The sequence below is a fragment of the Crocodylus porosus genome, unplaced genomic scaffold (genome assembly GCF_001723895.1).
Source record: "Crocodylus porosus isolate Cpor-Errol unplaced genomic scaffold, CroPor_comp1, whole genome shotgun sequence".
In the NCBI taxonomy this organism is placed as follows: Eukaryota; Metazoa; Chordata; order Crocodylia; family Crocodylidae; genus Crocodylus; species Crocodylus porosus.
In genome coordinates this window covers 104,461,335-104,483,719 of record NW_017728918.1, presented here as the reverse complement: position 1 = coordinate 104,483,719, position 22,385 = coordinate 104,461,335, and the positions used below count along the sequence as shown (strand labels likewise).

At 40.0% G+C, this 22,385-nt stretch overlaps 1 protein-coding gene across 1 annotated transcript in view; it reads right to left on the bottom strand.

Moving 5' to 3' along the window:
* LAMA2 (laminin subunit alpha 2) overlaps window positions 1-22,385 on the bottom strand; it is a 434,604-nt gene that overhangs the window by 185,901 nt on the left and 226,318 nt on the right. Inside the window, exons 19-22 of the mRNA XM_019538207.1 lie at window positions 21,418-21,504; window positions 14,033-14,244; window positions 6,222-6,328; window positions 689-869 (exon numbers count right to left, since the gene is read on the bottom strand). Coding sequence (XP_019393752.1) covers window positions 689-869; window positions 6,222-6,328; window positions 14,033-14,244; window positions 21,418-21,504 — 587 coding nt within the window. The remainder of the gene's footprint in view (window positions 1-688; window positions 870-6,221; window positions 6,329-14,032; window positions 14,245-21,417; window positions 21,505-22,385) is intronic.

Below are 22,385 nucleotides of genomic sequence, written 5' to 3'. Positions count from 1 at the left end.
CTTCTGGTCCCCCCTAGTGAGTTTATAGACAGTCACCAGGTCCCCCCTCAGCCTTCTCTTGTGAAGGCTGAACAGGTTTAGGTCCCGCAGTCTTTGTTGAAATAGAAAGGAATTTTTTTATTCATTTATTGACAGCAAAATAAATTGATCATTGTATATTTGTGCCATCACATTACTTATAACTTGCATAAATTCTATAATGTATGATTTGAGTTTCTTTCCTATAGCTATGGTCAATGTGTAGATGGAACATCTCATGATCCTAAGCCCACACAAGAAGACCCTCTGGACTGCTGTGGCCTACCACCAGCTCTGCTCAGCTTCCATACCTTGTATTCTTCTAGTGCAAGCTTCCTAAGCAGAAGGACTGGGGATGAAGGCACGGCCTGTTTTTCTTGATATACTCATGTTACAGTCATAAATTAATATAAAAAACAGAAGGATGGCTCACATCTCTAGCGCCTGCATATTGCACTTCTTTCTCCCTATACGTGGATTGACCTAGTTGCACCTTTTGAAAGCATCTACTGTTAGAGACACAGACTAGAGATATAGGCCCTGTATATCTAACCCAATATACAATTATTACATTCTTACAAAAGGGCTGCCTTATATAAGGTGACAGAGGAGTAATCAAGGAACGGAGAAATCCAATGGGCCGTTATATAGGTCCTGATTGTTTACGTACGAGTGCATCCTCCTTCTTCAAAGTTGTAAAATCCACGACCGCAGCGGTCACATTTCTTTCCAGCTACTCCAGGTTGGCATGGACATTGCCCATTTTCATCGCAGTCAAAGGACTTGGAACCAAAAGAATTGCAGTTACAGGGAACACACCCCCTAGGTGACTGCAGGCCAAACATTCCACGCTGCCACGTGAAAGAGAGGAATAACATTTAGTTAGGATTAACAAGGACCTATAGAGCAAAGGGGAAAATGGGTGAAAGGGGTAGGAACAGAGGACTTATTTGGGGCCTTTCCTCACCAACAGTGTTAATAATAATCCGAACAAAATTAATAATGCAAAATAATAATATAATCCAATAATATAATAGAAAGTAAATAATAGACACACACAAACTTAAATAAGGATTTTTCAGTATGATATGAAGAAACAGATAATATAATTCAAGCACCTTGGATTGCTTTTTAAGAATACAGAATTTTTTTTAGATTTCTAGAGCTGTCCTATATTTGTAAAAAAAAAAAAAAAAGAAGGCAATGGGATTGAAAACGCCTTTCCACAGAAACATTTATAAGGCATTTTAAGCACAGCAGTAATTTATTTCAACAGGGAGACTTTTAAGTGTGTTCTAAAAGGTTGGTCATTTAGCCAAATATTCAGGCATGAGGATTGTGAAATTATTGAAGGTCATAGCCAAAAGCTTATTCAATGAATTTAAATACTGACCTACCCTTCAACACAGTCTGCTCTAAGCTTTGCACCTCATCATTATCATTTACATTATAGTTGTCTGATCTAGGACCCCATTTTTTTTCTCTAGGTGAATAGGAAGAGAATTCAATGGGAGGGTATTTGTGTCACTAGATTTAACCTCCCTGGCTGCCTATACACCTGCTCATTCACATTTTAAATAGAATGTGATTAATCAAGTCTGCTCATTAATTGAGTCTAACTAATTGAGTCTGCTCCATGTTCTAATTAAAACTCTCTAGCATCACATCATCATCATGTCTATCAAGCTTCCATGCATTTTAAAATGGCCACAGGGGTATCCTGTGTCCATTTTTAAACACATGGGGGCTTAAGAGATGTGACGATCAGGCATTTTAATTAGAGTGGCCCTCTGGGAACCCCTCTAATTAAAATGCCCCTCCCCTCAGCATGTGTATAGGCAGTCCTTGAGTCAGGGACAATCTTGTTACATACCTGTAAAACATTATGTATGCCTTGAGACTCTGAAGAATACTTAGAGCTCACTTAAGACATAAAGGCAAACTATCTAGTTTGCCACTAGACAGAAAAACAAAGCTTTAAACTAAAATTCATGGGTCAAATTCAGCTACAGTAAAAACTAATGCAACTATGTCAAGGCAAGTTGCATCCCTTAACTCCAATATTTTATGACAATAGCTCTAATAGCCCAGGGCAGAATGATTCAATTAGCCTCTTATAATTATTTTTACTGTCTAGAGAAAGGTTTCCTTTCTTCCTTCCTGCCTTCCTTCCCACCTTCCTTCCTGCCTTCCTTCCTTTTGTTAAGTTAGGATGATTTCCAGAGAACGTGAAACTCCTTATCACTGTGTTAGCTTGGATTTCATGTCACAGCACCACAATTAAGGACAAATTCTAGTAAGCAGCTTGCTATATCACAGCAAATGGAGAAGCTGAAAAATTAGATAGAACAGTTCAAATAGTTAATATTATTTTGCTTTGACTACATTATTTGTAGAGTGAAGGGGAACACTTTAAATTTACTTTTGAAATGATCTAATGTGTGACCTACATTTATGAAGTTAGGCCTTCTACTGGTATAAATAATATTGTTTCATTCAAGTCAATGGAGCTACACTAGTTTATAATGAACACAGGATCAGACCCACAAAAGTAAACTCTACCCTTTTTTGTATGGGTGAAATCACACAGACTTCAATGGATTCCATGTGAGCCCTGCGGATGGGAACACTGGGATTTCCCACTGCCACGGGCATTGACTGATATGGAACAAGTTGCAGGAATGTGGCCAATGGGCAGTGGCTGCCTTGCAGAAGCTGAATGAAGGATTGATCATACATAGAACAAAAAATTATCCACATTCTGATTCTCAAATTCTATAGTGAAATGCTTCACTGGCATGAACCTCAGCCTGACAAAATATAACAGAGAAAAGAATACCCAAATTCATGTAATTAAATTCCAAAGTTCAATTAAATCTACAGACCATCTTCAAAGATCTTTTTTATACGAGGGGAAAGGAAAAACAAAGGAAGAAAATGAGAATACGCAAAAACCTCAGGACAGCCATTCAGATTAATGCAGTGAAGTAACCAAGACACAGCATGCAGCTCAGCTCTCAATAAAAGGTTTGATACGATCTAATAAATTCTGTTTATAAGGGTGAAAAACAGAAAAATTGCCTTGCAGGCTAGCTCTCTGCATGGTGTACAGGAAGGAAGGATCACCAGCAGGCTAATTCTTCTATAACCATGAGTTTTGTTGAGTGAAAGACATTTTGATTCATCATGCAGCCCCCCCAAGATGAATCCTCAGTGAAACCTATTTATATACCAAAATTATTATGGTATTTTATAAGAATTGCATTTACAAGGGATTGGGTTTCTCACTTCCAGGCCACTGGATATTAACAAAGAAAGGTACTGAATCTTTCTGAATATATTATTACTTTTTGCCCTGTCAAGAGGTCTGTGAAATATATGTACATAGTATATATCTGTGTTGTTCTTGGAAACAAAACCATCTCCTGCAACTTCCCTTTTAGGTGTGGTGCACGACAACAGCATAACATTAACATTAGACTGCTTCTACTGACCATGCAAATTAATGGGACTACATGGAGATAAGATAAATCTGCATTCAGCTTCAGAAACTGGTTCTTCCAATATTGTGCACTTGAGCCAATAAAATGAGTCATTTTAGGCAATTGACATGTTGAAAGAAAACTTAAGACCTACCACATTTGGTGGTTCAGAGTAAGTATGTTCTCCTCATGCTTTTGGGCCAATCTTTCTACCATAATTTTTAGGGTTTTTGGTATTCTGAATCATAAAGTGCAGGATGACATCCTGTAAAATGAAATCTATGGATAACCATCTATTGATTTCAATAGAATCAAAATGCCACCCCTTTTTTCTATACATGCCACTGTTGACAATGGTGTCTGATCTTGGTCTTCAAGGTTTTGGCCATACTTTCACTATGCTGGATCGTCAAAATGGGTATATATTAAAGAAGCCTTCCCTATTCTTAAGTCTGATAGCAGGTTACTCTCATGTAGTATAGGAAGAGTGCAAAACTCCCATGCAGAAAAAGCACACCTAATCTAGCCCATGCAGTGCACATGTTTTCAGATTACCGAAGTGACAGGCCTATAAGCACCTCGCGGGCACCCGCTGGCACTTGGAAAGCCCCGTCTCTGTGGAGGAAGCTGGATTTGCTGAGTGTTCCGTGGATTCCCCCTCCGTTTGTGTACCTGTCTGCTGAGCTCACAGTGTTTACCCATGAAACCTGATTTACAGATGCATCTCCCTGACATATCACAGCGCGGTGACACGGATCCTAAAGGATTGCAGCCACAGGGTACACAGAACTGCTCTTCTGGGCCCCAAAAGTGGTTGGGCTTGAGGAGTAAAAGAGAAAAGACAGAGAACAAAGGCAAAGAGACAAGGTGAAAAGAAAGACTGAGAAAAAGGCTGTATTACACAAAGGACAATTTTGCAGCTAACACTTGATAAAATACAAGAGATAAAAAAAAAAGAGTTAGATAACGGAGACTAAAAACCCATGGGTTATACTAAGCTAGCTTGAAATGTTTTCTGTGTACACGTATAGTAGGGGGAGCAAATTCTACCCTCCAATGCAACTGGGCTGTTTCCCTGACATCACTGCGGTCCCCTTGAGTGAAACATTTAAGTAGTATTGAAAATGGAAGGGGAATATTTACTGAGCTTCTTACCCAGAACACTACTTAGGTAAGTGCAATTTTAGATATTGATTCCACAGGATTAATCATATACATTAAATTATGCACATGCTTCAAGTGCTTTGAGACACAGGGACCTAAAACAGGAGTCTTCCATCTGTTGTCCATGGAGCTGTTGTAATGCATAAAACAGATCCTACTGGTCTGAAGAAAACACATTTTGAGAGGGACTGGAATGGTGCATGGATCTAGTGTTTTTTGCTGTGATTTCTAAAGCATGTATTTGAACAACCAGCAAAGCAACAAGCAGTTTTTAACATGGATTTGGATAAAACCTACACATTTCAAGGCAGAGATGGACAAGCATTTTGTTTTTTCTTTTAAATACTGTATTTACTCAAATCCAAGCCAAGATTCTTTCCCTCCATCTAACATGGGGAAGAAGGTCCCTTATCTTGGAACTGAGTATGAAGTGACGGGATGAGGGGACAGGGGCAGCTACTGTGGCTCTGGCACTGGCTCTGGCTTGGGACCAGAGCTGTAGCTGCTACCTTCTCCTGCACTGCTCTTCCCCACCACAGCCTTAGGTGAAGAGTTGGTAGGGGACCCATCTCCCACCCGCCCCATAGCCTTTTTATCCCTTCCCAACCCTACTGCTGCTTACCCTTGCTCTGCTCCAGCAGATTCCAGGCCTGGCTCCACCCTGGAGCATGAAGCATATAGATACTCTGGCCCCAGACTCATCCTGTAGCAATAGTGATGGAAGCAGTTCTGGCTAGGTACATGGATCCCAGGCTGAAGCTGCCATGCTGCTGCCACCACTACTGAGCTTGGCTGGGGCTGATGCCAGTCTGCCAGGGCAGAGCAAGACTAAGCTGTCATGGGCAGGGGAGGGAAGCAGAGGCTCCAGAGAAGGACCAGGGAGTAGGAGCATAGAGGGCCCAAGGCTGCAGGAAGGCAGAGGGTGGGGCAGGCAGGTGGCAGGAGTCAAGCTGCTTGACACCCTCACTGCTCCCTCCATCACCTACCCACCTTCTGCCTCCCCACTACTGCCTCCCCTACCACCTGTCCCCACTGCCACTGCTTTCCCCATTGCAGTGATGGGGAGTGGGGGGAGGATGAATTTAAGACAGCCCTCCAATAATTAGATTCTATACATGAAAAATTATAACAAATTTATAAAGTTCCCATGTGTAGAATCTAAGTATTGCAGGGTTGCCTTAAATTCAGGGTTGTCTGGATTTGGCTAAATATAGTAAATGAGTTGATCTCTCTTAGGCCAGGTTTCTCCGCTTCCTCTTTCTTCTCATGTGTATTACTTTATTCAGCCACATTATGTGTTCACAGTGTATACATTTTTTGGACAACTTACAATAAAAAAAATTGTGTATGTGTTCATTGGACAGAATGGGACATATTTGTTTAGCGTCAACTTTGCTCTAAAAAATGAGAAAAATAACATGGATCTCCTGACAGAAATAAAGCCACTTAACTGTTGTGTGTGTGTATGGTACATGATATTCCATTTAAGAAGAACAATATTTAGTTGTGTAAAACAGAGAAAAACAATTAAATAGAATCCCACCTCTTATTACTCACCTTACACTCATCACACTTCTGCCCCACAACATTGGGCTTGCACTTACACTGCCCGCTCTGAAAGTTGCAGATCTCTGAGAATGAACCATTGATGTGGCAGTGACATGCTATAGGGAAACAGAGAACAGTTGTCACAATGCACTTTGCTATTACCTTTATCTGTGGTAGCCAAGCATGTATGGTGCTATTCTAATTATTGCTAGCCGTGTAAGGTGTCAGCAGCCTAGCCTCTCACTGAGCTGAATTTTAAGGGAGGATCACATGCCAGACAGCACTACGCACTGCTCCACACAACATTGGCATCAACATGACTTGAACTGTAACACTGGCCAAAGACAGGAATTCATTTCTAAAGAAAATAGAAATTAGAAAAATAGATAGTTTAGGAGGCCCCTAGCTGGAGAGCTACACAGGTACCTTTACCTGTGCCTAAAAAAAGGGCAGGCTGTCAACAGGCAGCTTCTTCCCTTTAAAAGCATCACGTGTGCAGCCAAGATGAGCACAAGGTGATTTAAAGCCAGAGCCATGGGGAAGCATGGCTGGAAAGAGCCTCCTCAACCTCAATTCCCAGTTCTGCAGCTTTTAAGTCACTACATGTGCAACCCAGCTAGGTGGCACAGACAGCAATGGCAAGTCCGGGATGTGGGGAACAAGGCTTGGATTCCTGGCCCTGCTTACTTTGAAACTGCCACCCATGCTGTTTAGCTGGCAGTCCCTGATCTGGAAGGGGATGGGAAAAGAAGTGAGGAGCGGTAGAGCAGCTGCTTCACTTGCCAGACTGGGAAGGGACTGGAACATCTTGCAGGTGTTGATTCTTGCAGGAGAAACTTTTTTGCAAGGGAGATGCCTAAAAGATCTTTTTTCTGGAAGGAATATGTTTCCTCTAGGAGAAACTGAATACATATTTGTATGCTCCTGGTTTCTACTAGGAAAGTGACAATTCTTGCAGTAAAAACATAATGTAGTAACACAGCCTTTATAAAACTGTAATTACACTGATGAATTTGCTTCACGCCAAGTCACCAGAAAAGTAGAATTAGAGCACGCCATTTTGCATATTTCTATATAATCAAGTTTAAAACCAGTTCCTCCATAGGAGATTGAATAATGAGAAACATAGGTCTTCTGAACAGCCTGCCCTCTGCAACCAAGACTGTAGACGGGCAGGGATAGTGGTTGTGCAGGAAAGAGGAATATGGTTAAAATCTAGAGAGCAGTCTTTTGCAACAACCAAAGATGACATTGTTGATCATCTGCTTCTACAACTCTCCTATACCCCAGTCTAAACCTATACTGGTGCATGGCATGATTGTGTCCTAAATGCAGGACTTTGTACTTTTCCTTATTGAATCTCATGAAATTTCTTTTGGTCCAATCTTACAAATTATTGAGGTGCCCTACCCTCCAGCATATCTACTATTCCCCCCAGTTTGGTGTCATACACAAACTTGCTGCGAGTACACTCCATCCCATCTTCCAGGTCATTGATGAAGACACTGAACAAAACCAGTCCCAAGACTGACCCCCACTGGACTCCCCTGGCACTCCACTGGATACTGGCTACAGCTAGACACTGAGTCATTGATTACTACCCTTTGAGTTCAATAATCCAGCCAGCTATCTCTCCACCTTAACAGTCCATTTATCCAATCCGCACTTCCTTAGTTTGTTTGCAAGAATGTTGTAAAAGACTATCAAAAACCTTGCTAAAATCAAGGTATATCACTGCTCTCCTCACATCCACAGAAAGAACTATCTCATTCATAGAATGCAGCCGGGTAGGTCACGCAAGACTTGTCCTTGGTGAATCCATGCTGACTGTTCCTGATCACTTTCTCCTCCTCCAAATGCTTAGAAATGAATTCCTTGAGGACCTGCTCCATGATTTTTCCAGGGACTGAGGTGAGGCTGATCAGTCTGTAGTTCCCTGCATCCTCCTTCTTCCCCTTTCAATCATCCAGGACCTCTCACACTGCCATGAGTTTTCAAAGATAATGGCTGGTGGCTCTGCAATTACATAGGCCAATTCCCTCAGCACCCTTGGGTGCATCGCGTCTGGCCCCATGACTTGTATATATCCAGCTTTTCTAAATAGTCCCTAACCTCTTCTTTTGCAACTGTTGTATGCTCACCTCCTTCCCAAACTCTGCTGCCAGGTGCAATAGTCTCAGAGCTGACCTTGCCGGTGAAGACTGAGGTAAAAACGCATTGAGCACTTCAGCCTGCATCATCCGTCAGTAGGTTGCCTCCCGCATTCAGTAAGAGACCCACACTTCCCCTAATCTTCCTCTTGTTGCTGAAATACCTATAGAAACCCTTCTTGTTACGCTTCATATCCCTTGCTGGCTGCAACTCCAGTTGCACTTTGGCTTTTCTAATTTCCCTTCATACCTGAACAATACTCTTATACTTCTCCCTAGTAGTTTGTCCAAATTTCCACTTCTTGTAAGAGTCTTTTTTGTGTTTTAGCTCAATTAAATGTTCCCTGCTAAACCAAGCTGGTCTTCTGTCATACTTGCTAGTCTTCCTGCCATGAAGGACTAGTACCTCCTGAGACTGGGGGGCACCATTTGTAGACAGCAGCATCAGCGGTGAGCAGGGACCAGCTGCAAAAACTGGCGACAGTGTTGGCGGCAATGGGGGGAGGGTCGGGTAACGAGCGGTGACCACCTGCAGAAGTCGGCGGTGGTTTTGGTGGCAGCCAATCTCAGGTGGGGCATGTGCCTCCCCATGCCCTCCCTATGCATCACCTATGCTTCCTGCGTATCAGGATGGTTTGTTCCTGCACCCTCAGTAAGGTTTCGTTAAAGTATAACCAGCTCACCTGGGCTCCTTTCCCCCTCAGACTAGCCTCCTTGGGGATCCTCCCCATCAGCTCCTTGAGTGAGTCATAGCCAGAGTCCACTTTTCTGAAGTCCAGGATCCTTATTCTGCTTCTCTCCTTCCTTTCTTTCCTCCAGATCCTGAACGCAGTCATCTCATGGTCACTGCTGCCTGCTGCTGTTTTGTGGCCAATGTCTTTTTCTGTCTTGCAGTTCCCCTAATTGAAGTCTCTAGTCCTTTTCTAACATCCAACCTGACACTTTCATTTTAAGAAACACTTTCAATAGCAACTGTATACACTGTGGTTGCCATTTATATGTCAGCATCTCAGACACTGCAAACTGCCACTTGATATACTGCAGTTATCCTTCCTGTGCATATAAAGAAATAATGCAGTATCTCTTTCATGACAGTGTGGACCTGTTGGTAAAGGCTGACTTTAAAACAGAATATCATTTTCTAATTACTTTAACGTGTTATGTAGTGGGTGTCATACCAAAAAGCTGCAAATGTTATGACTTGCCACACTATTATTTTCCAAAGTCTTTGTGAGGCATGTATTATACTGAAATAACAGCAAAATAAAAAGCTGTAGTGTCCTAGAGCTATCTTGGTGATACTCTATGTCATAATAACAGTGCTTCTTTATGTCTGCAGAAAGGTTTAATCTGCTTGTATTTTGGGATATATTTAACCACAATTTCCAGGCCTCTTCCTTTTTCCCTTCTTGCTCTATTTAATTTTTAGAACTATTGATGTGCCAAAGATGAGACATAATGCCCATTGAAACATACCTTTAAAACTCTGTTCCCCCTATTATTTGTTAGCAGCTTGTACTATGTTTTTAGGAGCAAGGATTTTATATGTCATCTTGCATGTCGTGTCAATTCTGTTACATGTCATGTTTGTCCCTCGTAATTAGCAACTTACTTTGAAGAAGATACGTTGCAATGGGCATTATGTCTCATCTTGGGAACGTCAATGACCCTTGAAAAGCTAGGCCAAAGTCTGTGTAAGGCCTTCTGGATACTTTTTCCTATTATATATTTTGAGATATGGTACCATAAGAATCTAAGAAAGAAATCAAGAGTATTTTTATCCACACATGGGGTTATATTATTTATATTATATTACACAAAATTCCATGCAATATATTCTTATTTTGGCCACAGATAAGCAGAAGTTAGAAGTCAAGGAGTCAAGACTTTCCAACTAACAGTATGTATAATGTATACAGCAATAATATATATTTTAGTAGTATGAATCTACTAAACTGCTAAGCATTATAAGCTGCATTTATTTCACTTAAACCCCTGCTTACAAATTCACCTCTGGGTGGGGAAGTGTGTTATCCTCACTTGTCATGCAAAGGGAATTTGTGAATATGAAACTTAGGTAATTTCTTTCTCCCTAAGTGCAGAAATCTTTTATCCACTATTACAGTGGTCAAGATCTACCCCGTCTCTCTGTAAAGACAGCATGTTTGATTACAGAAGTACAAACACAAGCACACACATAAGGCCCCTGGCAGATGATTACTCAATCAAACATGTTTCAAGTTGTTACCCAGCCACACAATAATAAAATTAATGGTGTGATAAAACAAGGAATAAGCCACACAAGTATGACAAAAAAATGTGTAATAACTTTGTGGCTGGTTTCTATTATGCCATTAATTGAACATGTGGTCAGGTTGGGGCTCCTAGCTGTGGGAGCCCCATCAGTTCATGGGTGTACCATGTGCCCTTGAGGCTGAAAGCTGACAGCTGATGTGGGTCTCAGCTGCAGGGCACAGCCTTGCACACCCATGATTGGGAGCCCCATCAGCTGATCTAGACTGCCAAACATGGGAGCATGTGGTATACTCCTGCAGCTGGGAGCTCGGATCAGCTGACAGAGCTTCCAGCTTGCTGCTTGCCAATATGTGGCATGGCAGGAGGTGCGACTGTAGGGATTCCACATCAGATCCCATCACACCTTCATGTGTACATCTGCCAGGGGTCTAAGAATCAAACACACTGACTTATTTCTCTTCTGTATGTACACATATTTGAATATGCATCATTATATCTCAATAACTCCTTATACTTCATCCAACTGTAGTACTACGAGTGTAATCCCTCAGTGTTTTCCCTACAAGACTGTACCATTTTTCACTTCCATGACAAGAAATCAGTGCAGAAGGATTAAATCAAACAAACCTTGGACATTTATAAAGAAATCTAGAAATGCTGTGACAAAGTTGGACCATCATTTGAAATGGTTAATGCATTTGACAATGGCACTTTACTTTAGAATGAGAAAAAATATTCAAACAATAATTTGAGAGCAAAAAATCATGCTTTTCAATACTCTTGAGTTTGGATCTTTAATAAAGGGTGAAAATTGAAAACAACAAAGTAAAGTCGTGGTGCCTCTGATACTGTAGCTGCAGGGCAAGACTTCATGGAAGTCTGCTAAAGAAAGGTAAAATCATATGCAAAATGAAAATCCACATGAAAGATGGAAAGAAAATAACTTTGAATAGGAATAAATCATGAGGCTGTCCTTTGCAACTAATTACAAAAATAAAGCTTATATTTCTACATTAAAAATGTATTTATCTTTAATACTATTTATTTTTAATTGTATGTTTTCTGAACTCGCCTTGTGTCCCATGTTCATGATCCTCTCCCATGAAGCTACCACCACTACTGCATGTTCAAAGCATCATCCATGTCAAGGACTGTGGGAGAGTGGTAAACTGCTGAGTGCTGAAATTTGGTGGACTGTACTTTGATTTGTGAAAAGCAGTGCTTTTAAACATTATATATTTAACATGTTGAATTATGTGTCATCTTACCCATGAATTATTAACTAGTTCTGAGACCACTTGAGAATGCTGAAATTCTAATACTACATAGTTGTAAAACATGTGGACAACCTTTTGTATAATACTTGCATACCTGTTGATCTCTTTTTAAAGCTATGCATATGCCTACAACATACATTAAATCAGTTATTCTCAAACAAGGTGCAACAGCACCCTGGGTGCCCGGAGATCCTTCAAAGGTGCTGTGGGTGCCAGACAATGTCAGTGCTGTTAGGTGTGCAAACACGATTCCCCATAAAAACCTAGAAATTCCAAACAGAAATCTGTAGCTGTGGTCTTTCTGAGTTCTTTGCAATAGAAACATTGCTCTATTATTTTCCTGTAGGCAAAAAAGAATGAAAACTAAAAGCTGGCATTTTCCAATGGGTGCCTCAAATCCAGAGGTGCCTCAAGTCTAAAATGGATGAGAACTACTGCATTATACACACCCACACAGATTACAGTTATACAGACTCACATAAACATGCTCATAATGTTATAACCACAGAACAGAGAGACTTGCTATTAATAGCAACACTTTGTACTTTGTGCGTAGACTGTCTTTCCTGAAGGATTCTTGTAATGTTTTGCAATAATTAATTGAACTCCTTGGATGCAGATAAGCATTATTATCATATATTAAATTAAAAGACTGATATTTCATAGAGAAGTAAGGCTGGAAGGGATCTCAAGAGAGCACCCAGTTCAGCCATGGATCAAACCTGCAACCTTGGTGAAATTAGCATCATACTCTAACCAACTGAGCGCGTGCGCACACCCTCTCTCTCTCTCTCTCTCTCTCTCTCTCTCTCTCTCTCTCTCTTTTCAAGAGTCTCTAATAAGATGAACTTCAATTTCTGGGTGCACAGCTTGAGATATTAGAGGACTAATTTCCAAAAATTTGGAATACTTACGATTTGCAAGTCATTTTATCTATAAGAACTAGGATAGCTTAGATTCTTAGGATGAGAAAAGGAAACAGAATGAGGGGTGCCAAAAGTAAGGTACATCAAACCAGAGTCCATGAACCTACTTTTCTCATTGTCAAAAGAGCAAGTCGCCAACAGACCAAATCTTTCAGCCATCAATACAGGCTTCTAAGTTTCATGCCTTAGCCAAGTATTCTGGAAACATCCCTTGGTAATCCCTACAATACTCAACAGTTAGGTGATGGACTGGTTCTCCTTTCACTTATTATTTTATACCGATGTACAGGCAGTCCTCGACCTACAACGCTTCACACTTGCAACTTTTATAAATTGACAACCTGTTTCAACTTTCTGATGTCAGTTTTGGCTTTACAATGCTTGTTCTGATGCGATTTCACGCCAGTGAACTAGCTCGCTGCATCACCCATCTCCCTGGAGAACATCTGTCCAAACTTCCTTGGACACTTTCTTTAAGAAACCAGACAAGACTCCAGAAAAATCTGCAGCCAAGACTCCTGAGAAGACTCTAGCCAAGAACCCTTCAAAAAGTGCAGCACAGTCTCCTCAAAGAAGTCCTTCCAAGTCAATGTGATTGCAGCTATATTATTCATCTATAATTGATTGAGTACAAAATTTTGGGTGATTTTTGGTGAAAACAGAGTATTGGGCCTTGGTTCAGGAACCAATCCCCCATTTATAACATTGTTTCCTATGGGAAAATTGGTTCTGAGTTACAACGTTTCAACTTAAGACGTGGTTTTCAGGAACCAATTGTGTCATAAGTCTGAGGACTGCCTGTAACTCCATTTGCCTCAAAGGAGTCACTTAAAACAAGGGAATGACAGATTCAAGTCCTAAAGGAAATAAAATGTTTCACCACTGGACCTCACTAAAAACAATGTCCTCTAAGGAACAGAAATGTTGTGTACTACTTGCTGGGCCTCTTAACAAAACATATTCTGAAAAATATGCCCTTTGCTACAGTGCCAAAAACACCCAAGTTATGACCATGTCAGTTGAGGAGGAAATTTTTAAGCTTTGTGCATATGTTGAAATCCTTCTAGACATACATATTAATATAGCATTATTAATATATGTATAAGTATACTGTATCACTTGCATATGCGCAGCCCCCTACTTCTCAGGTGCTAAGCAGTATGTTGCTATGGAATATATCTACTCTGTCAGGAGCAGAAAAGCGGACTTACGTTGACAGTTCCTTGCATCAAGAGCATCTCCAAAATATCCGTCAGCACACATCTCACAGAACTGGCCTGCTGTACCTGGCTTACATATCAGGCAAGCTCCAGACAAGCTGTCACAGCTGCCAGGTATGGAGAAGTCAAGGTTGTCATTACATGGGCATGGCTGGCATGATCCCCCTGGTATTAAAGGCTGCCCAAAATAGCCTTCTGCACACCTAAGGTAAAAGAGACAACATTAGTCAGGGTCCTTACCTAGCCCTCTTATGAGAAATGTTTACAGTTGTGTCGTCTTGCTAATCACTAAAGATGATTTGATTCCCTTTCAAGTGTTTCTTAAGTGCCTCTCTCTCTCTTTTTAACAGCACTGTAGATATAGTACCAGCTGACATCCTGCCAACTCTGTTAATAATTAGATTTCAGTGGGGGAAAAAATCTTGTCACTGGCACTGAAGACGAGACAAAAGCATAATAAGAAATCTGTCTATTGGCACTCTAGAGGAATTCAAGTCCACATTGGAAAGGCTTTGTACTACAGCACATCATATGTAGCTGCTTTTCTGTATTCGCTAACCAGAAAGGCTGACAATTCCACCCCACATCCAGGCAACTACCGCCCCCACCCACACCATAGAAATGTATTTGGAGAAAACAGCTTTACAAAATTATATGGATGCAAAATTATTTGTTTGTATAGTAATAAAAGAACCCCAAATCTTCTGCATTGAGAAATCTGTTTAATTATAGAGGTGTGTATGTCTGTGTACATGGAGGTCATGTAACCATATCTCCGTAACACAGGAATCACTCAACTGTCACTAAATAAAATATATCTTGTATTGCAGATTTCAAATCAGAGATATTTAAAAATATCACATTTCTGTATTTCTACTCTAGGACTTCCTATAGATATCACATAAAACATGATAGTAAATCTGACTGAACATCAAGGTATATTTTAACAGTGTATTTCTACTACTCTTGTAGCTCATTTCTCATTTATATTCTGACCTACTCTCCCTTTCCATTAAATTTGCTCACATTTCACAGTTAGACCAACCTGTAAAAAAGGGGAAGTAAAAAAAGGAACGTAAAATCTCCAGGTTCAGACTAATATTGTTATTCATGTCATTTCAGATGAATTCAGACTAGTATAATGGTGGGCCAAAGCTACATGAATACCACGTATCATAAACTGAACCGTTCACAACTCATTTCAAATGCAACTCTAATATTCTAATACAGGTATCCTCTCCATGTCTTAGTAAACTGGGCAGTAATGGTGAGCAAGAATCTTGTGCAGGGTGCTTGAGTAGCTCTGCAGCACTTTCAGGCTCGTAATTTTGCAGTAACTTTACACATTTTCGTAAAGAACATCTCTTTCTTTGCACTTAGCACATGTGCAGTGCCAGAAACCTTCCAGTTGGTTCCTAAATAACTGTATTTTCACATGTATTTATGAAATCATGATTAATTTTGATATTAACAAGCTTATAAAATGATGGACTTAAGAGAATTTAAGTCTAAAGAAGAAATTCTATCGGGATGTGATGAAGTATCTATCTGTAGTGAGATGCCATACACATTAAATGTGTCTTTTTCTTCTTCCCTATAAAACTGAAAACTGTTATAATTAGGGTTAAGTCATCTTACTCACACCAGTCGTCCAGATGGTACTATTTGTGTAAGCACTTGATAACATGAGCAAAGTCTGCAAACTTCATTTTATAAGGTTTATTCCTCATGAGTAGTTTTCTTCTACAGTTGCTTTTCTTGCAACAGGAGTTACCAGACTAGAATCAACAGCCTTTAGAATTTTGCACCATATTTTTCCTGATTTGTTTTATTTTCAGAGCTTCAGAACTTGTCACATATACCACAGCTGTTAGTGGTTCCCAGCAAGGAAATGGATATTTCACATGTCAGGGACTATCAAAAACCAGTTTTCAGCTTGCTTCCTTCAAAATGAGTTACCATATCTGAAGAGATGACATCTAATTTGCAAGACTTCTGGGAACCCTTCTTAATACATGTTCCAATTAATACCAACTATCCTTTTCCCAAAACAAGGAACTACTGGGTTCTCCATGAAATATCTCATTCTAATTAAAGGGAATGATATGTCAGGAGCCACACCTATGCTTTTCTGATGAATCTCTCAAGTGAGTAGTATACTTATTGCTGGAAGGATATATCATACATCCACAATTTACTACTAATCCCTTTTTCTTTAATTAATGTTTATTCATTTTCGGTTTGTTTTTTTTCTATTCAGACTTCAGTTCTGTATCTGATAATACCCACGGAAACATATAAAGCAGCTCATAGGCAAAGGACTCCAGGGATTTGTGAGTACTCTGCTGCTAATCATATAACCCTTCTATTAATAACAATAGATTTTGAAAGCTTTTTGTATTGACTGGTTCAGATTCTGCTAATTAAAACTAGAGTAAAACACAATCCTATGAACTTTGTCAGTCTCTCAAAACTATATACTTTCTTGAACCATAAATATATTTTGAAATAGTGGCAAGCTTCAGTATGAGAGCATGTTGTATGTCTGTGTTATGCAGAAGATCATGGTAAACATTAAAATAATCCACTTTTACTAATCCTATATCTGCTCCCTTTAGGACATTTCCACTTCAGTTACTGTCCTCTTATTCAATGTGTTTTGCCTTTTCAGTGTGCTCACATAAAAGAAGAACAATGATTCATGTGACATGGGAAGTTAATTTTCTGTATTGAGGAAAAAAAATTACATCCTATCTTATCTGCTGACTACAACAGACCAACTATTGGGAAGGAACTAAGGAAAGGAAGGGCTGGAGGGAGACAGAGAGAAAGAGAGAGAAATAAGAGAAAAAAAGGAATGTAATAATTTTGCCTTTTTTCCCTCTTTCTCTCCTTCACTCTTCCTCACTCTCAGTTTTATATTCATGGTTTGCCCTCCCTGTGGCTGGCAGGTAGCCTCTGTCAGTGCTGGCTACAAAGCTATTTGCAAGCTGCAAAATATATGCCTTCTGTCCCTGAAAGCTTGCAAAGAAAGAATTTTTTTGCTACCATTTAGTTGGTTTAATAAAAGATATTGTCTCTGACCCAAGAGCTTTGTTTATCTCTATTTCTTTGACCAACGTGGTTATAACATACATCCCTGAAACACAGAAGATATCATATTTAGCCATTTGGAAATGTAAACTTCATTGATAACAAAGAAAGAAAACATTTTTACCTCCCTGTCTGACATCAGACACCTCCAGGGAAGAAGCCTGCCTAATCTGCACGTCACAGAGCAATGCTCTCACAAAAGGACTTGGAGGTACCCAGGGGAATAAACTTCTACCTCCTACCTCCTGTGTGCAAAATTAAGTTTCTTTTCTACCTAGGAGAACTTTTACAATCTTGTAATTCTCCTCAGCCTGAAGGAGGGTGTTTATACCCACAATCTTGCAAGCAAAGACCTTTTTTTGCTACCATTTAGTTGGTCTAATAAAAGATATCACCTCTGACCCAAGACTTTGTTTATCCAGTTTCTTAGAGCTGCATCCATGCAATTAGGAGCCACAAAATACCAGATTTTGCAGTTCATTTAAGGGGACCATTTTTGAAGTAAATACTATTCAACGTGACTGAAAAAGGCCAATTCAAAGTGACCTATACAGGCAACCCCTGCTTAACGCTGTTTCACTTAGTGCTATTTCACTATAATGTTCATTTGAAATTGATACCTGATTTCACTTAGCGCTCAGCGAGTTTCATTATAACACTCACTGTCACCGTCTTGAGTCATTAAAAAAATTGCAGTCGCCATCTTGGGTCATCAAATATTTTGGGTTTCGCTTAACACTCATTTCACTTAATGCTCCATTTTTCAGGAACCAATTAAAAGTGTTAAGTGGGGGTTGCCTGTAAATCTTTTAACTATCCAAAGGGTGTGGTTATTGCCTTGTCCACCCAGCTGTGCCAGATCAGGGTAGCAACAATTAGCATATCTAACTTCCAACCAACAAAAGAATGGTTTTTTACCTGAAGAAACCCTATAAATTATTTTAAAATAGTTTTAGTTTAAAACGTTATTTTTGTTGCTAAGCAACACACTCAACAGCTTGGAAATACCAGATTTATGGTTGTCCTTGCAATTGTCATTTGACTCCCTTGTGCATTCAAGACAAGCTGTAGAAGAGGCTGGGGTCCTGTCAAAAACAGCCACTGGTCATGTAATTAAAAATCATAATGCATAGGCTGGCCAAATTAATGTGCATGTGCAACCATAAATATGATGTTATCTAACTTAAGAGTGTTTGACTTTGGAACCTACCTAAAAGTTTCTAAAAAGGGTTTTGTATGCATAGTTTCCTAAACTTTTTTAAAAGGACAAAGGTAAGCACAATTTTTGTTTATATACACCTGTAATCATCTCCTCAAAATGCAATGTCAGCAGGATTTGATGGTTGTGTTACCAGCACTGCATGAGACTGCTCTTTACTTGAGAATTAACTACTTCAGCAGCCTGTAGGAGAAGGTTCAAAGCAGAAAGAGCAAGACTGCTGGCACCATGTGTTGGATCCAAAGGGTGGTTAAGGGATCCAGCTCATTTTTTCACCCTCACCCTGTAAGTTGGAAGTCCTGTGGAAGGGATGGGCTGTATTTGGAAACATGTGTGAGGTCTATAAGGTTAGGGAAAAGCCTGTCTTGAACCTCTTTTCTCCCCCCAGTTGCAGAAGTTCTTGCCCTATACCATATCTTCGCTGTGGAAGTGATGGGGCCCGTAATGTGATTCTGGAAACGTGTTGTGGGTCCAGTGCGGTTATGGGAAGTCTTGCCTTAGTGCTGTCTATGCAGGAGCTGGGAAACATCCTGGTTTGTACCATGTCATGAGGAATGGCACCAGTAAAACAGGATCTGGAATCTGTACTAGGCCCAGAGTAGAGGTATGGGTGTGCCTGGCTCTCTTCATCAAAACTACAGCCTGTCTGGCAGGTCTTATGCAATCTTCATACTAATATTTTGGCAAAGTCAGGTGACAGACTCTTTACATGGTTCAGTGATGTTGGCAGGTTGCCACCTTTTTTTCCTGAGAAGCCCAAGTAAGAGAGCAGAAACAGTGCTTTCTGACAGTTTTCAAATTCAGCTGAATTGTAGAGTTCCACAGGACGAAGAAAAGGCACTTCTGCAGCCTGCATAGTTTCTTCCTGCTGAATATCAAAGGTCAGACACAAGCACTGAAGATATTACTGCTTTACAAAATGTCAGGTAAAATCTATATAAGATTCACCCTATAAGAAGTGAAAGCAGGTTTGTTAGAGCTATAGAAATAAAAGCTTTTTAGAGCTTGTTGTCTAAGAGAACTGCATATTACTTCATAGTAATTTAGGGCTGTTAATAGCTGCATATGACTTAGATCAGTTGTCCGTTTGCAGTTGCTAAATTAAAAAGGAATTTCATGAATATTTTTGGCAATGACATATCCCCCTTTAATAGCGAATACATCATGTTTTCTTCTGTTTATAATCATCAATGGTTCCATGAAACTTGTTACAACTGGAAAAAAAAACAAACCTACCACTTAATCAGATTCCTTCCTAAGGAATCTACAGCTTATGTTCCACTCAGAAATAGCACTTGTTGCCCATGGTAGCTGTCAATAACCCTACATTGACAAACTGCCACTAAAGTGCTCTTGATGTGATTTATTTCTGCAGCCATTAACTTCACAGCCCCCTAGTTGAAAGGAGGGTGATGGCTTCCAAAGCAGACAGGAAAAGACAAGCAGAAATAGCACTCAGCAAAACAGAAACAGTGATGATGGGTGGAAGCAGGTGACAGGCTGCACTCTCTCTTTGTGGGGTAAGGAAAGTAGACTGTGGGAAGATACAGCATTGTAGGGGGATTTAAGAAGCAGTCACTGTGACTGCAAATTGGAAAGGAAGGAATCTTGGAGGATTAACAATATACAAAAGGTGTTAGAGGGGGTGACGAGGTCTCTCTTGCATATGCTCTCTCTCGCATATTTTTGTTGTGTTGCATTTCTTGATATAGCCTCACTCCTACCTCTCATCCTGTAAACTGCAAGATTTTCCATTCATTGGTCTTGGCTTACTTGAGGTTCTGCATGGAAACACGTGGAGTAAAATCCCAGTCCTGGGTCCAAAATGGCAAAGTGGAACTGGTTTCAGTGGTACCCTTTGGGGAGGTCACATACTGAGTGGCTAGCAACTGGGATCAGCGATAAATCTGCTAAAGTAAACTCTTGCTTACAAAAGCATGTGTATCTCTGATTTAGTCAGTCTGTAAGGTGCAACTCTACTTTGCCTTCTGCCTGGGATAAGGAAGTCTGAGGATATGCCGTTTCAGCCTTTCCTTCAGGCTACAGTGTTCTTATGCTGCTTTTTACACACTTCTTCTCTGGTGAGTCTCTTAAGAGAGCATAGAATGCAAATGCTGCTTTCCCTCCTACAGGGGTGATAACCCCTGCCTTGTAATTGCCACTTCTGGGGCAAGCCAGTGCAATTTGAGCAGCCTCAGTGAACTGAATTCACTTACACCAACCTTAACATTCACAGAAATTCTAATCTCGACCCTTTCTTCCATAGCACAGGAAAGGCGAGTAGGCTACAAAAATTTACCGGACAGTAGGATCTCTCTCAGTGCCAACAGATCATTAAGGCCATAAATTAAACAGATGACATAAAAACAAATTTATTATTTGTCTTTTGTATAAAGGTTCAATATAATATAATAATCTCAAGCAATGGTAACATTGCTCAAAAATTTATTGGGCCTTGCTGTGTCTTTGATGCAGAGATATATTTTTCTGCCACTATTTTAAACCCAGTAGCTCCATCTACCAAATAAGGTAGTGCAGTAGGGAAGTAGGAGCAACAAAAATTTAAAATATTGGATTAAAATAATGAAAACAACCAATATATTCTGTTAGAAAATTGTATTTTTGGCTCCATTCTGACTTTTCAAAGAAAGGCCATGATAATTCATTGAATGAGTAAGCACACTCTCAATATTCAAGTGACATTCTGAAGACACAAAATTAACTATAAGGCTGAAAAGATGTGCAGAATAGTTAGATTATTTATACAAGTATTATGACTTTCTGGCAAATGTTTTTTTTTTTGGTGAAGTTGTACCTTACTGTTGAACCCTAAAATAAAACAGCAATCCCATGTTTGCTCCTGATTTATACCCCAGAGGAATAAAACTAGTAAAATGTAAATAAGTTATATCAATACCTGTGGTCAATGACAGAAGAGAGTGAATAGGAACCTCTTTACTGATATCATTTTCATGCAATGACAGCAATAATTAACAGTTAACAGATAACAGTGCTAGACCTGAAAAGAGAAATTGCTGAAGGGAACTTTAGGTTGTTTGCTTACCTCTCACAGCGTGGTCCTGCATACCCAGCAGCGCACTCATCACATATTAATCCATTACTTTGGTCTAAATGGCATGTTGGGCTAAAGCTATGTTGTGGATGTTGGGCAAGAAGAGTAACATGGAGGAAACATAAAAAATATATCATTAGCAGCATAGTTCCATTCCTTCTTTGAAAACAGCACAAGAAAAGTCCTTCTGATCCAGCACATGGAGTTTAGGTTCGGCTCCAGCCAACAGAGTTTGGAATGACTCTGCTATTTCTGACAACACTGGATATAGCTTAATGGATGGCAGCATCCCAATTACATGTTATTATGGGACTTTAGTGTATCACTGCATTGTCAGTGCACCATTAAAAAGCGAGAATGTACAGTTGTTTGTCTGTGCCTCCAGGGCCTGGCAAAACATGCTACCCCTGACTCTACTCTTCAGCTAAATCTCTGAAACGGAAAGACAACTGAGTGGAAAGCTCAGTTAACTTGGTTTACATGGAGTGATAAAGGAAGCCGAGGCAAAAAAGGGTAGGGGGCAAAAGAAATATTTGGAAAAGCTTCCAAGAGAGTCCAAGGTTAGATTTTGGCTTGAGTCTTATCTGAGCAAATCTGGAGACAACAGAAGCAGAAACAGGCCAGCAAGTTGCACTGCAGTTTCAGAAGGGTCCATGAGCTACAAAACTACTTTTTTGTGGTGTTTTTAGTTGTAGTTCTATATAACAAGGGTAACACAGTCATGTATTGGCAGTGAAGTTAGTTGTGAACTTACAAACCTGCTATGATTGTGTTTCACTCCGGCTCTGTTCCTTTGCCTTCTAGCATTTTGTATTCTACATTTTCCCTCCCTGTTATAAGACTGACACACTGTAATGAGATAATCTTCTGACATAATGAAAGCTGTAAATGGTTTGAAACAATAGGGAACCAAAACTCTACCACTTTAATGCATTCTTTAGGGGTAGGGGAGTAAAAAT